The sequence below is a fragment of the Diorhabda carinulata genome, chromosome 4 (assembly GCF_026250575.1).
Source record: "Diorhabda carinulata isolate Delta chromosome 4, icDioCari1.1, whole genome shotgun sequence".
NCBI classification, from domain to species: Eukaryota; Metazoa; Arthropoda; class Insecta; order Coleoptera; family Chrysomelidae; genus Diorhabda; species Diorhabda carinulata.
The window spans coordinates 8531315-8546671 of record NC_079463.1 but is presented as its reverse complement, the minus strand read 5'-3'; the positions used below and the strand labels follow the sequence as shown (position 1 = coordinate 8546671).

The following is a 15357-nucleotide window of genomic DNA, read 5'->3' as shown; positions in this document are numbered from 1 at the left end:
CCCTTATAGTTTTTAGCTGATATTTTAGACTCCATCTAATTCTTTAGCAATTCGTTCAGTTCTTAATTGATGTGGTATATCTTGAGGTCACAGTAGGGATACTTTGTATTTGTTAGCTAGTGATTTTAGAATTTGTTTGTACTCCCAGACTAGTTTGGATGTGTACTTAATAGCTTTCAGAATCTTCAAGACCGCTTGGTTATCTGAGACTATTTCCTTCGAAAAATTTAAGTCAACCAAAAAGCTGTAATATTTTATGTTTACCTAGCAACGATCAAATTTCAGCGATAATACTGCACTAGTGCAAATTATCGATAATTTGCACTAGTGCCAAATTTTCGTCTAGGATTAATAAACATCATTTGGTTTTAATTTTATATTTTAAGAAAAGGAACAATTATTGAAAATGAATAACAATAATAACAAATTTTAAACACAGAATTAAGTTTATTTTAAATTAAATTTTTCTCAGGAAATAGTCTGCCAAAATGCCCTCTCGTGCATGTCAAATTGTCTCATAATTTCCTCGAGTGCGCATTCGCGCACTCGAGAAAATTAAATTATCGACAATTTGACATGCACTCGGGACATTAATATTGAAAATACCTTCTAGGGCGGATAATTTTAGAGGATTGACTTTTCCAACCTCCACATCTTCTACTCATCGGATCTCGTTATTAACGTTTCTAACGACTTTTTCGCACGGCGATTTTTCTCGTGTGCTATTTTTTACTGCATTAATTGAGTAATCAATTGAAACTAGTACTTTTAAGTCTTTATTGAAGCAATATCAGTGAATAGAAACTACAAAAATATTCTAATCTAAAAAAGTGTGTTTGCGCATGCCAATTGAGTAAATGTCAAAGAAAAACCTGTATTTGCAACATCATCACTACCAGTAGTTCCCTCAGTTCCATCTGTGACAACGTAGAGAACAAAGGGTTTCAGGGAACCTGCAAAAAACAAGGTTTCGTAAAAACTACTCAATAAATTCATTTTATTACAGTTTGATAACTTTTAATGGGGACACCAATGAATATTTATAAATAAAGAGTTACATATTTTATTTTATTCTGTTGTAAAAAAAAAGTTGGAAACCCAGATTAAATGTTAAGCTTCACTAATCCTCCTCCTTTATCTGCGCATTTTTCAATATGTTTTCGGGGGTGTCTAAAAACCGCCTGTACTTTTTCTTAATTAATTTATCGAACTGCGCGATTATTCTGTTGGTTAATACCTCATAATCATTCTGAAGATGTTCTTGATATACTATTTGTTTTACCCTTCCCTGAAACAGTTCAGTCTCTGAAGACGATAACTTGATGGTTATCGAAACGCGCGTCAAACAGTGCAATTGTGAGTGTTGGTGTTGGTATAGTGGTGGTGCAATGTCCTGTCCGAAGACCGACCACCAGTTTCGTGTCGATTCTGGTCATTACGAGTTCTTCAAACTTCTTTGTTGATATGGTTTTGATGTTTTAGAATGTCTTAGGCCTGAAGTGTTTCTCCAGTAAGACTCCATCTGATTCTTTAGCAAAATTTCAGTTCATAATTGATGATGCATATCGCGAGCTTTGGTCGAATGCTATCTGGTGGTCTGGAAGCCACATTAGAAATACATTATATTTGTTAGCTAGTGCTTTTAGTGTTTGTTTGTACTTCTGCACTAGTTTGGATGTGCACTCAATAGCTTTCAGGACCTCCAAGGCCGCTTGGCTATCTGAGAGAATGTAGATGTACTTTTTAGAGAGGTTTCTATCCAAACACTCTGGACATTTGTTAATTGATCGTAACTCTACCTGAAAAATGATGAGTGAGGCATGGAGAGCTTTCATTTTAGTTCAGGATCTCCAACTCCTTATGCTAGCTTCGAACCTTCTGTGTACCAAAGAGATACATTCCGAGCTTGTGGAATATTCTCATTTACCCATGATTCGCGGTCGTAAATTACCACTTGGAATGGGTCCATTGGTTTGTCACGGCTTTCTAGCTTTATTAGCTCTATAACCTTCACCTGACCTATAGTTTTACTGTCTGGATTAGTCAGTAGACGCCGCTAAATACCTCTTTTTTCACTATGAGATGAAGAGAAGGCAGGTTCAGTAGCGCCTCTAAGGTTGTAGTAGGGCAGGTTGATATTACCCCTGTAATACCTAGACAGATTAGCCTGCGAATCTTGAATCTGAGCTATTGTTTGTTCAGTTTTCGACCACCAAATATATACATAGGTACTTACTTATAACAGTAGTTAGAGAAGTTCCACAAAAACGGTCCGAATTAACAGCAGTTCCGTTGGTATAATAAGGATTCGGAATTATTACAAAATCTGTGGTACACGAAGTACCAATTAAATTGTCGTAACCCGATCCTGGTATACCTGTCACTATGAAACCATTAGACGACCACTGAATTGAACAGTAACCTACAAAATAAGATGTAAAACATTGTTCTGGATGAGTAAAAATAAAATGATGTGGTCTTACACAAAACTATTAATTTTTTTATGGATTTATAAAAATATATGTTTAAATGAGAGAGTAATAAAACCTTGTTACTAATCTAAATTTAAAGTTTATTTATCAGAGAAAAATAGTAAACTAAAATAATGATCCGTATGGGATCAGCACGTGAACATCCCGGGCGAAACGCGGCGCGGCATCGTGATTGTTCCAAATCAGTGGTACCATGCCGCGAGGGCGAGGTGAGCGCCGCATCACTGAAGAAGTTAGATCAGGTGTTATACAGGGTCGGTATCGTATTATCGTACTGCAGTGACAGATGATCAAGTTGTTTAACATTAGTTATACTTCGCTTAAGAAGAAAACTAAAAAGCTTCTTTTCAACGGTAGCGAAAAACAAATGATTATGAATATTTATAGAAATGAAATGCAAGCAAATGATGACAAGACTGTTGATGACATTATTTCAAAAATGGCAAATATTTTGGGAGTATATTGTGCTCAAGGTTGAAATCAAAATGTGGAATGTAGACATTGATGTGCAAGTTGAGACCCTTATTATATATGTTAACGACAGTGAAAGCTCAATGTCATTTGATGGGGAATAAGAAAATGTGTTTATTGAGGTAGAAAATGAAGATTTCATTTTAATGTTTCAATGTGTGTCATATTTTGGCCGTTCAGTTTATATCTATGTGCATAATTATCAATTCTTCATACGCTGAACTTGAACAGTTTGGGAATTTAGTTTGATTTGAGAGACATTGTTTTATGATTTTCGTTCATTTGGAAAACTATCACCCAAAGCAAGATTAAACTTGTTAAATATTCTTAGCACTATCAATTTCAAAGGTAAGGTTGATGAATTTTGATTCAGCAGTAGAATTTGATAATATTCTGGATGCTTATTTTGTCTCTACATCCGAAACTATCATTTCTTTCTATATATTTTATGATCTCGGTTTACTTTTTCCAAATGACCCTTCAAATTCAACGAAGCACAGAATTTTTCTTTTGATGTTTATGTTGTTGAGAATGTTGAAAATTTGAATGTCAGGTTAGTTTATCATAAATCATCATAGTGTATACACTACTCATGCTAGAAGCATTTATACTCGAAATACAAGCTGGACCAAGCTATGTGGTGACGATTATACATCTGAGGAGCCGGAAAGAAGATGATGTGGAATAGCCCAGATATATTTTATCGTTTGAATGAGTTATAGTAGGAGTTTGGAAACAAACAGATCCACAAAATTTTGTATTTGATTCTTATAAATTGTTTCGTTCCTAGAGCAATAAAAATATAAGAGAACAATAGTTATTCCAACAGAATTCTTAATTGAAAGCCAAATGGTTAACATTTATTCCTTATTTTCATTATTTGCTTATCTACGAAGGTTTTATTATTTGTTTGACTTCGAAGACATCAATATTTTAACATACGAATCTTTATAATGGATATAATTTGTTCAAAAACTAGAATACCTTACCTGGCAACATGTTTATGCAAACGCCATAGTTTTCATTAACTAATTCCCTAGTACCAGGCAATCCTGTATTACTATTTATAATATTGCTTCCTACGCCATAATTGAAACTATTTACAGTTCCCGTTGTTGTATTATAGAATTGTAAGCATCCGCTAGGGGCTAAAAATTAAGATATTTGAGAAAATGCAGCAGATTGAAAGAAACAAATCAAAATTGAGATACAAATTTACACCTTTCATTGATATTTTATAATTTTTTTCTATCCTATTAATAAAAAGGAAACCATAATATGAAATTAACTCAGACAAAAAAATTGTATGAAAGCTCCAACTTTCCGTAAAATAAAAATGATAAATTGGATGAAAATTGTCTTTCAATATCAATTTGTATAACAAATCTGATGTAATTTCGTTGTTTTCTGATTATTTATTATCATCTATTATTGTTGTAGATTGCATTAAACAAGTATGAGCTACGTTTTATACATGTTTGAAGCTAAGAGAATCGGAAAATGTTTCTCAAAGGTTAAAACGCGTGATAATTTACTAGTTTGCAAATTATATAGGTAGGTACTAGCGTGGTAGATATTTCATTATTCAATATAAAATCTTGGACAAAATACACTAAATTAAAATATTTACAATAATAATTTACATCGAAATAATAATTTAAACTGTCACATATTGTTTTAATATGATCTTAAATTTCCATATCGCGATTTACAGAACGCTGAACATCTTTATGTTAGATTGAAGAAACTATATCAAAACCTTATCTAACGGTGAGGGGAATTTAGAATTAATTAATTTATTTACATACTTACACTAGACACAATTTATAATATATAATCATTATTTATAATTATAATAATTAACTGTTCCCTAATTGTATAATTTATTTGGATTCACCGTTTCCTATTTACTATTTCGTTCACGATGACATTTAGTTATATACAGACTATGCGCTGCTAAACAAGCGAGTATTTATATCAGAAAGGAATTTCTTAATAATTATAGAAAGTAATCAAATAAACAAAGAAATAGGAAGGTCTTCATAGAATTTGGTTTTAAAAAATAATATAAACAAATCGCCGATGTGATAAAAGCATTTGATAAAAACCGTCGCAAACTTTGGACTCTTCCATCTTATCCATAATTTCTAGATTTATTGTAGGTATACCAGTCGAATTATATGCACAACAAAATGACACAATGAAGAATAATAATTGTGACAACGTTATCAACATATGCTGGGCAAAAAACGATAAAAACAATTACAAGCTTTCATAAACAAATAAAATAAAATATAGAAATTAGTTGCCCCTTCGTGATAAAAGAATACAATAAGCACATGGCAGCTGTCAACCTCCTTGATGCTTTGATGGCAAGACATCAAGTTCTTTTAAGTAGTAAAAAGTGGTACATGAGGTTATTTTACCATTTTATAGATATGCCCTTGGCTAATGCGTGGTTTATGTACAAAGGTATCACAAATACAGACTAACCAGACTACTATGACTCTGTATGACTTTCGGAAGGAAATTGCCATATGCCTCGTTAATGTGGGGCAGAACAGTGATATAAATATTTAACATTCAAGGAGAAATAGAAGCAAAGACTAAAAAAGGACCTGCACAGTATGTGCCACCCAAGGATGTTAGGCTAGACCAAGTTGGGTATTGGCTGATTGGACTGAGAAAAGAACCCGGTGCAAGGGAATTACAGAATTACAAAAAACAAATGCAGTGTTACATAATTGAAACAGGGTATTTTCCATTGTTTTTTCAATGAAAAAAATTTATTATAATTATTTTTTCAATTTTTCGCTAATAGAAATATACTAGCATCATTTTTTTCAGGTAAAATTAGAAAATAAAGCATTTAAGGGTTACAATTGTCACCATTAAACAAGGTATATGACCTACATTTAGCACAGGTGATTATCGTTTATTTTGTCAAAGAGTTTATTAATTATTGTTTTTAATATTTACGTCGCCAATTATCACATCGTCGAAGGAACAGAAATGATATATTTGAATGATTTATATCATTAGGATATGTTTGTTGAATAATATAATATTGTTAAATTTCCAATTATTTTATCTTTTTATTATAATATTACCTCTAGTTGGACATGCACATGCAATTTGTGTAACTAAAAAGTTCCAGCTTCGGCTAAAACCAGAGCCTGATGTAGTTACAATTAATTGTATGTTTTCATTCCCATTGAAATCAACGTATATGTGCTGACCAGTGTTATCGCCGCATAATACTGGTACTAGACCTGCACCTCCAGTTACATATAAAGCATCCGTGGTACACACTCCAGTTGCATTAGGTTGGGACAATATAAAATTGAGAAAATCAATTCGAACCTAAGGAACATTAAAATAAGATGTGAACATTATTTATATATTATTAGGATGGTTATTGAAATGTGGTTTTTGTCTTACTAATAAAAAAAGAAATGTAATAATTTCTGCTTACTTTTCAGCATGGTTTTAAGAGTCGCAACCATCCTCTAAACTCTAAAGTTTAGACGTATTTAAATGCATACAGAGAAAATAAATATATTTATTGAATAATTATGCACATACTACCAAAAACCATATTTTAACATACATTTAAAGAAGGAAAAAACTCTCATCCACTTAAAATCCTCGGGTTTAACTTTACTTTAATACATTAACTAGATTAACTAGATTTTTTATAGTTTGAATATTTGCTTCGAAACTTTGCAATATAACAATAAATACCTATCGTTTTTGTTTTTTATTGTTGTGTGGAGTTTATTATATTCCTTTATGAGTGCTACCCTAGGTTCGGTTACATAAAGGTCAGTCAACGTGAACTCGAACGAAATCCATCTTAAGTAACAACGTTGACTGTTATCATATCTTGTAGGATTCATGTTTTATTTCAATTAGTCACATATATATTTCTAAGAAGTTTGAAGGTAAATTTATAATTCTAAAAAACTTCAGAGTATTACTGTCATAAAATCTTACAGGTGGTTTAAGATGACAACTTTTGATCAACACGTGCCCATTGCAAACATTCATAGTTTTCTCCATTTTTCAAACATCACTTTTCTTCTGTTGCAAATTAGAAATTGTCAGTAAGAAATACATAATCAACAAAAATGGATGGTTTCTCAAAAACCATTTTTCACTTATTTGTTCACGCTATTTCATTCTTTAAACTTTGGAAGGCTTCTTTTCAGTCACTTAACAAGTGACTTTTATTGTCATCGCTATTTCAAAGCTCTCTCCTAATTCTATTTCTTTCTTCTCGATTCGTCTGAACGTTTCAACTTCTTCTCTTCTAATTCTGCAGGGCCGAATTAAGATTTATAAGGCCCGGGGCTAAAATAATGACGGGGCCCCCTTAAGGAATTCAAAAACCCGAAAAAATTCACAAAATAATATCAATACGTTAGATTTGTGGTATCAACACATCAAAAAATACAGAATGATTTCCAAATGATGGGGTCCTCTTGGATCTGGGGCCCGGGGTTATAGCCCCCCCAAGCCCCTAGCTTAATCCGGCCCTGCCATTCTGCCATTTATTACACAGGCGTTCATTGTTGTTTCATCCATTGGGAAAGCCCCAAACTATTAGGCTGTTACTTGTAGCCTAGTGCACTGAATCTGTAATATTCAAGTTTCTTTATGAAATGAGAAAAATACTTGTAGCCTTTCTTCACTGAGCAACTCATTTAGGGTTAAGTTCATGAAATTTGACCAAATCAAATATCCGTAGATTTTATTGTTAGATAAATAAGTTTCAGTTGCTCATGGACTAGATATTCGTATTCCAAATAAACTGAGGATTGGTCCTAATAGTACGTAAGAGCTACTAAATATTGGAGGACAAGCGGTATTTTGGGAATAAAATATTGTGTGTACAAAAATCAATAATTGATTGAGTACAAAATGTTTTGTCAACATGATGAGGGTCAAATAAGGTATTCAAAATAACGGATGCCAATACTTAAAAGACAATTGAATAATTCTAACGTCTTATCGTATCCAATCTATTAGAAACTTAATAAAGAACGTCCGATGGACGGAGTGATGACATTCGCTACCAACTATGTGTAAAAATTTTCACATGCCCCATATAAACGACGTTAAAAAAACCCTACTAGAATATTTTTCAAAGATGCAACGTCGAAATGATGTGGACTGTTTTCTAATTAATTTTTAGAAAAGAATTACCAGTGACAAAACTTTATAACTAAGCCTTGATTTGAATCAGTCAGTTTCCAGATAATATTCAGGATTATTTCTTAGAAATTAAAAAAAAGCATTCTACAGAAAATGGAATAACTACTAAGCATTATCTGTGATACATTTTTCTTAAACTGTTATACTATTTCAACGAATTATAATCACCTCAGATGAAAGAATCTACACAGAAACCAGAATCTTCAGACAACGTACCCAATAACAGATATGCTCCTCCAACGACTGGTATCAGTGTCAAAAATATGAAGTCTCTCACCTTTTCCGAACCAATTGTTTTGATAGCTTGAAGAAAGATCTCGAATAAAACGAATTTTTTGAAAGTATGATTCAATTTGAGGGGGCTGTCTGATAATACAACGACCTGAATGAATTTTTAGACAATTTAAAATCATTGAAAATGCTTAATCTACCAGAAGACAGTAAAGCTTATTGCATATGTTTAGTTAATTCAATCTATGTTAAAAGTTCGGCGTAACTCGCACCGATCGAACGTATTTCAGTCAATTCGATAACCAAATAATCATTAGAGCATTGATTCCTAATCTGGGGGTAATTATCCCCACGGGTGTAAACTTGTATTTCTGAGGGGTAACAATGAGCCGGTTATTGTATCGAACGCCGAAGTAAGAAGGTTGAGCGCCGTTTCAAGATTCCGTGGTACAGCATATGTCATAATTAATCCACACTGCAACAATCGTCAGTCTAACTCTTGGGTATTGTGACCATTTTTGACTGACAATAGTATTTTTAAGTATGAAGATGGGTCAGGTAAAGTAGAAATTATGAGCTACGTATATTTTAGAAAAAATCAGGTGCTGAATATCCTATCATAACAGACAGAGCTTTAAAAATGTTTGATCCGATTACTACAAGTGTGAGAGTGGTTTCACAACTTTGGTGACACTAAAAACGAAGGCCAGAAATCGTGTCAATGAGGAACACGATTTGAGATGTGAAACAAAATCTAACATTAATAAATTTGTAAATGCGAAACAGTACCAACCTTCGCACTAAAATTTATTTTATGTTTCAAAGTTTTAGAAATTACCCAGCTTATGACTGTAATTTTGAGTAAAATTGTCCAAATTTTTTATTTGCAATTGTTTTTATGTTTAGGTCATAAGGGTAACAGACATAAAAAGATTAAAAACCGCTGCATTAGAGTGCCACCTTTCAGTGCAGATTTTTTTTCTGGGAAAACTATTGCTGTGAGGAAATTGGGACAATTGCTTAAGTAGCAAGCAGTTTTTTTGTGTACTTCAAAGATTTAAAAAAACGCACTTACCTGGCAGATGTCACTTGAGGCTTTTTCTATTGTCATAACACATCGCGTACTTGTTGTAATTGATGCTGGATAATTCGTATTCGTAAAATAAGTACTGTTATATGCAGACGTATCTCCACAACTTCTAATAACTAAAATAAACAAATCAGTAAGTATTCTATACTTATATAGTTTACCTATTAAATTATAGCCAATAATAAAAGTATGAGTTTGTGAATATCAACAATTGAAGTGGTGATCCTGAAAATGATAATGTGGTAAATTGATGGAATTATCTTATCATCGGTCCTTGATTAGTCTGCGAAGTAAAAATTCAATCTGACTTCTTGTTGATAAAAATCACGTTCAAAGGTTTCGTTGCAAATATGCCATGACATAGCCGAACTTATGGAACGTCAACGTAATATGCTAACAAAGGTGGAGCTTTTATTACTTATCAGAACGTTGATATCCTGATGATAATGGAATCTCTTTTCAAGTTACTTCAGAATACATAGATATGCCACAAACCACCCAGATAACACAGTACATTATATAGGGTACAAAGGGGCAATGGCGCTCACTGGGTAATGGCGCTCACCTCTATAACTCTGTCAAAATGCGACGTAACAACACGTCAGGGGTGAGGGGTTCTCTAATAGACAGGAATGCAAACAGGCAGTCTGCTCACGTCTTGCGACCGTGAAGTGTGTTTCTTTGTTTGCGACCGCGCTGATCTAATTTTTGGATACGTGTTTCTTGCGGGTAAGTCTAAATTTTTAATGGTTATTTGGCTTTTAGCTTTACTTTTTAACAGTAAAACTATTTAGTTTTGTGCTAATGCAATACATTTTCAGTAAATATGCATGGTATTTTTTAAATTTCGAATTAATTACCTAACGAACGTTTGGGGTTATGCCGCTCATCTGAACGCCATTACCCTATAGTGACTTATTTTTTTCAATGTTGTAGATATGCCAAGAAATCGTCAAAGGACCACCGCTAAAGCGACTTGGACCGTAGAAGGCCTTCTATCTGCTAAAACTGCGATCAAGAATGGTATGTCTAAAAGGAAAGCCGTAAAACTATATAACATTCCATTTTTTTACCTTGAGAGATCGACTAAAAAAATGAAAACATGAACAACCCAAGACTTGGTCGCAAGCCCGTTTCCACCCAACAACAAGAAAATTAAATAGCTGAACAGGCCAAGTTGCTGGCTTTGCTATACTATGAACTTAATGTCGCAGATTTGCGTAAACTTGTTTATAAATATGCAGAGCTCAACAATATCAAAAACAATTTTGATCAAAGCAGCAAAACAGCTGGATTGGATTGGATTGGGTTCACGCTTTTATGAGACGCAATTCTTCAGTTTCTATACGCAAAGCTGAAGCGACAAGCTAAAATAGGATTTCCGCTTTTAACAAAAAAGAAATAATACTTTTCTATGACAAACTTGGTGATTTAATGGAAAAACATAAGTTTATTCCAAACAACATTTACAATGCTGACGAAACTGGCTTAACCACGGTAACAGACCCAGGAAAAGTGCTTTCCGAAAAAGAACAAACAAGAGTCGGATCTGTAACAAGTGGCAAACGAGGAAGCAACACAACAGTTATGTGTGCGATGAGTGCAGCCGGAAACTTCATACCCCCTATGATTATTTTTGCTAGACAGAGAATGACGCCTTTATTAGAAAAAGATGGGCCGGTTAGTGAATTATACACCAACTCTAAAAATGGTTGGATAAACGAAGATTTATTTGTCACTTGGCTCAAATATTTCGCAGCATTTGCCAAACCTACCCAAGATTCACCTGTGTTATTAATTCTGAATAATCACAGCAGTCACATTTCCCTTCAAGCTTTCAATGTTTGCAAAGAAAACCACATCACATTGCTTTCCATTCCACCACACAGTTCTCATAGAACGTTGGATGTGTCATTTTATGGACCGCTGAAAGCCGCTTATAGGCAGGAATGTAATAAACACATGAAGACACATTTGATGTCTACAATAACTCCATACGATGTTGCAGGTCTTTTCAATAAAGCATACGTACAAGTTGAAAATATAAGTAAAGCTGAATCTGGATTTCGAGCCATAAATATCCAGAATATAGAAGTTGAGCAGCCTGGTGGTGTGGCCATACTTTCAAGACATACATCTCCTAGGGCAGTTCCATCAAATAAGGATCAAAGCCCTGAATCTGTTTCGGCAGTTACTTGTAACCAAGTACTTGTTAATACTCCGATATCCTTTGTTGCTATAGAAACGACACCAACTATTGTACCATCTTCTAAGTCAGATCAAGGAAAGCGAAAACAACATGCTACCATTTTAACTGCCACTCCTATGAAAGCAATTTTAGAAGAAAAAGAAAATAAAAAAATGCGAAACTCAAGATAATAATGATGATAAATCAAAACCAAAAAAGTTGACAAAAAAAAATAAGAACAAATATATGAGACAAAAATCTTACAAGAGAAAAATTTTACTAGAAAGTTCTTCAGAGAACGAAGATGAAGAGCACCTTTGCGATGATGACAGTGATGACGACACAAATGTAGACAATGAAAATTATAACAAATGTATTATTTGCGAAGAATTTGGAAAAAATAACGAGATGTGGTATCGCTGCACCATCTGCGGATTGTGGGCTCATGCTATATGTTCAGGGTGGGATTCACCGCACCGATACATCTGTGATTTATGTGTTCAAAAATAAAATATTTCTGTTACCTCCAATAGGTAAATATGTTTGGGCGTCATTACCCAGACCCTGAGCGGCATTGCTCAATTTCAGGTGCAATGCCGCTCAAACATGATTTTTTTGTAATGTTTTCCTACTACTAGTAAGTCAAAGATATATGCTTATGTTGATAAATCGTTGATTACTTGATAATTAAAGAATTTATTTTGCTTTATATTAAATAAATGAATAAATACACCATGTTTTCCTTAAGTAAACGCCATTCCCCTCCTTACCCTAATAGTTAGTCCCTAAATAGATAATATTATTCAGTTTAATGAATTTGGCTGGTTTTAACGTTAATTGTTTTAGCTACAACTTTTTTTAGAACATATTAAGTCTTTTGTATCTATTTGAATCAATAGAATAATATATTATAAATAACTCTGAGAGAAAAATTTTCAGAAATAAACTCATTTCGGTATATTCAAGAATGCCGTAGAATTTTTCTTGGTCCACTCGTACATAAGATTATTTTTCCACACCATATGTTCGAGACATATATATTTCAATGAATCTTCTTAGTATCTATCAGTATCCAACAATAAGTATGGATGCCATTTGGGCGGCTAATAATATCTTAGCATTATTACTTACTGACACAGCATACACCAATACCACTAGCACAAGATCCAGATGCTGTACCACTAATATCGCTACATTGCCGTTTTCTAAGACACGTTCCTAACAACAAACTTCCACTTGTACATCCAGAGTTTGCAAATCGTACTAATCCTACACCGAAAACTGAAAAATATTTCATATATAAACCAAACCAATTTAAAAAAAATTAGTTCAATAATTCTGTGAATTTCATATATTGAGCAATAAGTCTTGTTTGGCGACACTACAAATTCATACCTTTTCATATATTTTTAAAAACGAACTTACAAATGACAGCTATCAATTTCAGAGCTAATTCCCTCCAATACTTTGATTATTTGAGAAATAACCTCTGAATTTCAAGAGTGCAACAAACACTGAAATAGTCAGACTAGAAAACATGAAAAGGTGTCCTGAACTTTGGGAAGAGAAAGCGCCAGGTAACTTGGAAGAGATAGTTCACATCTTCATGATACGATATGGAAGTATGCTCCGTGTACTCATAGTATAACAATAATAACAACTAATTAATGATTCAGAGCACTATTTGGAGCTGTTAAGTTAAAACGAAGTGACAATCGATTAAACCTAGATTCATCACTACACACTTGAATCAAAATACATTCATCTATTTAGATTGGATACAGTAAAATTAGCATGAAGCGACACAACGCAGTTATCATGTCTGTATTTTGGAATATACATTGTATATTGTTCATCAACTATCAGGATAGGTGAAAACAGGGACTACTAATGTATATTATCGGATTTATTAAAGAGGGAAATCACTTTTTCACAATAGAAAAGCTGATAACTAAGTTGGAATTTCTGGAATTGTTATTGATATCCACATTGAGCACACTGTTCATACTACACGTTTTGATAAACAAGTTATCGTTTTAAGACACTTAAGGTAAAATCTTCAGCCATGAATACGATAATTTGGTATCGAAACGCGCGTCACACAGTGCAATTGTGAGTGATAGTATAAACCACTGTTCAACAGAAAAATTGCTTCTGTATCTTCAATATTCACCAGCACCTTGCTTACAGCAACTTTTGGCTGTTTCTACGCTGGATAAAGATGACTAAGGAAAGAAATATCAATCAAATGAGGAATTTATCGTTGATAAGAAGTCGATTTCGAAACCAGAAAAAAATCATTCTATAGAAAAGGCAAAGAACGATTTGGAAAAGGTTGGACTAATTGTATAAAAAAAAAAACTGGCTAAAACACCAAGTGTTAGATCTTGTTATCTACTTTGATTTATTTTGTAATATAATTACTTTATACTGTAGTTGTTATAATTTATTTTGTATACCTAATGCTGGATAATAAAATTATCTTCTTCAATTTATTTTATTTTCACTGTCATATTTTGATAAAAAGCGTAAAAGGTCAAAAAGTCAATATTTTTAACTGTTCTTGAAAAATGAATTTTATATCAAAGGAAACTTGAAATCGGATTGATTTAGCATTAAACTTGTCATTAACTTATCTGTAATGAGAGGAAATATAATGTCATACTTACATCTTCCCGACCTATTTCCTGAAACTTCTAATTCTTGTATAAGTTCGGTGTCATTATTAAAAATAGTAGTGGTAGCGTCAGAAATGATAATCACTTGGAAAATTGCAAGACAAGCATATTTTACTTTAAAAACCATCGTGAATTCGTGGTTAATGTGAATCAAATGTAGCAAATAATTTGTGTACCACTAAATCAACATTTGTTAAATCACTATTTCAAATTTAACCGTTATATATATCTTAGCACCTTCGATGCCATTAGCAAATAGAGTAACTGGGTCATTTTGGTACAAAATTCCGTTTTGTGGTATCTGTAACACAAATACAGAGTATGTATTGTACATTTCAAAATATGTAATTTGAATATATTCGTTCTTATCATTTATTTGAATATTTATTTTTTAAATCGCAATAGTTTTTATATTGTGAATCATCCAAATCATTTTCCATTTTTTTCATCCATTTTTTTCCTCTTTGAAGTAGTTTACTGCTACTACTACTATATTTATTTGTCTTATTGTTTTTTCCCCTTTTCCCTATTTCTTGTGCTACGTGTTAAATGCAGTTCTGGTTATTTTTCTTGTTTTTTTAAAATTGAGTTTCGTGTTAAATGGAATATCTTGAATAGTCATTCATTCCCCGTTTTCCCTAAATATTTTATCCTTTTCGCTCCCGTGTTTTATCCCTACAAGCTTTGCCTATTTTGATTCCTTTCATTTCTTCTTCCACTATCTCTTCCGCAATTTCCTCCTTTTCACCATCCAAGTCTTTTTCTCTAGCCATGTTTTCTTCTTTGTGATTGAATGTTTCCAGGAAAATTACTGTCCATGTCTCCAATATATCTGCAAATTTTGACGTTGACGTTCTCTTGAAACTCTCGTTTAGCTTTTTATCGCGAATATTGATACTAAATCGTCGGCGAATGCAATGGTTGTAGAATCTCTTGTCAGATAAAGACATCGTCCTTGAGAATGTTGTACAAAGTTGAGCCTAGTGCAGA

General features: G+C 33.1%; 1 protein-coding gene across 1 annotated transcript; it reads right to left on the bottom strand.

The window, feature by feature from the left end:
- Positions 1-765: 765 nt before the first annotated feature.
- On the bottom strand, positions 766-14494 carry LOC130892311 (uncharacterized). Its single transcript, XM_057797672.1, has 7 exons — positions 14359-14494; positions 12821-12970; positions 9487-9617; positions 6074-6326; positions 3953-4111; positions 2237-2422; positions 766-953 (listed from the first exon to the last, which is right to left on the bottom strand). The coding sequence occupies exons 1-7, from the start codon at positions 14492-14494 to the stop codon at positions 823-825; spliced, it is 1146 nt and encodes a 381-aa protein (XP_057653655.1). The 3' UTR covers positions 766-822.
- Between the last annotated feature and the right edge of the window lie 863 nt (positions 14495-15357).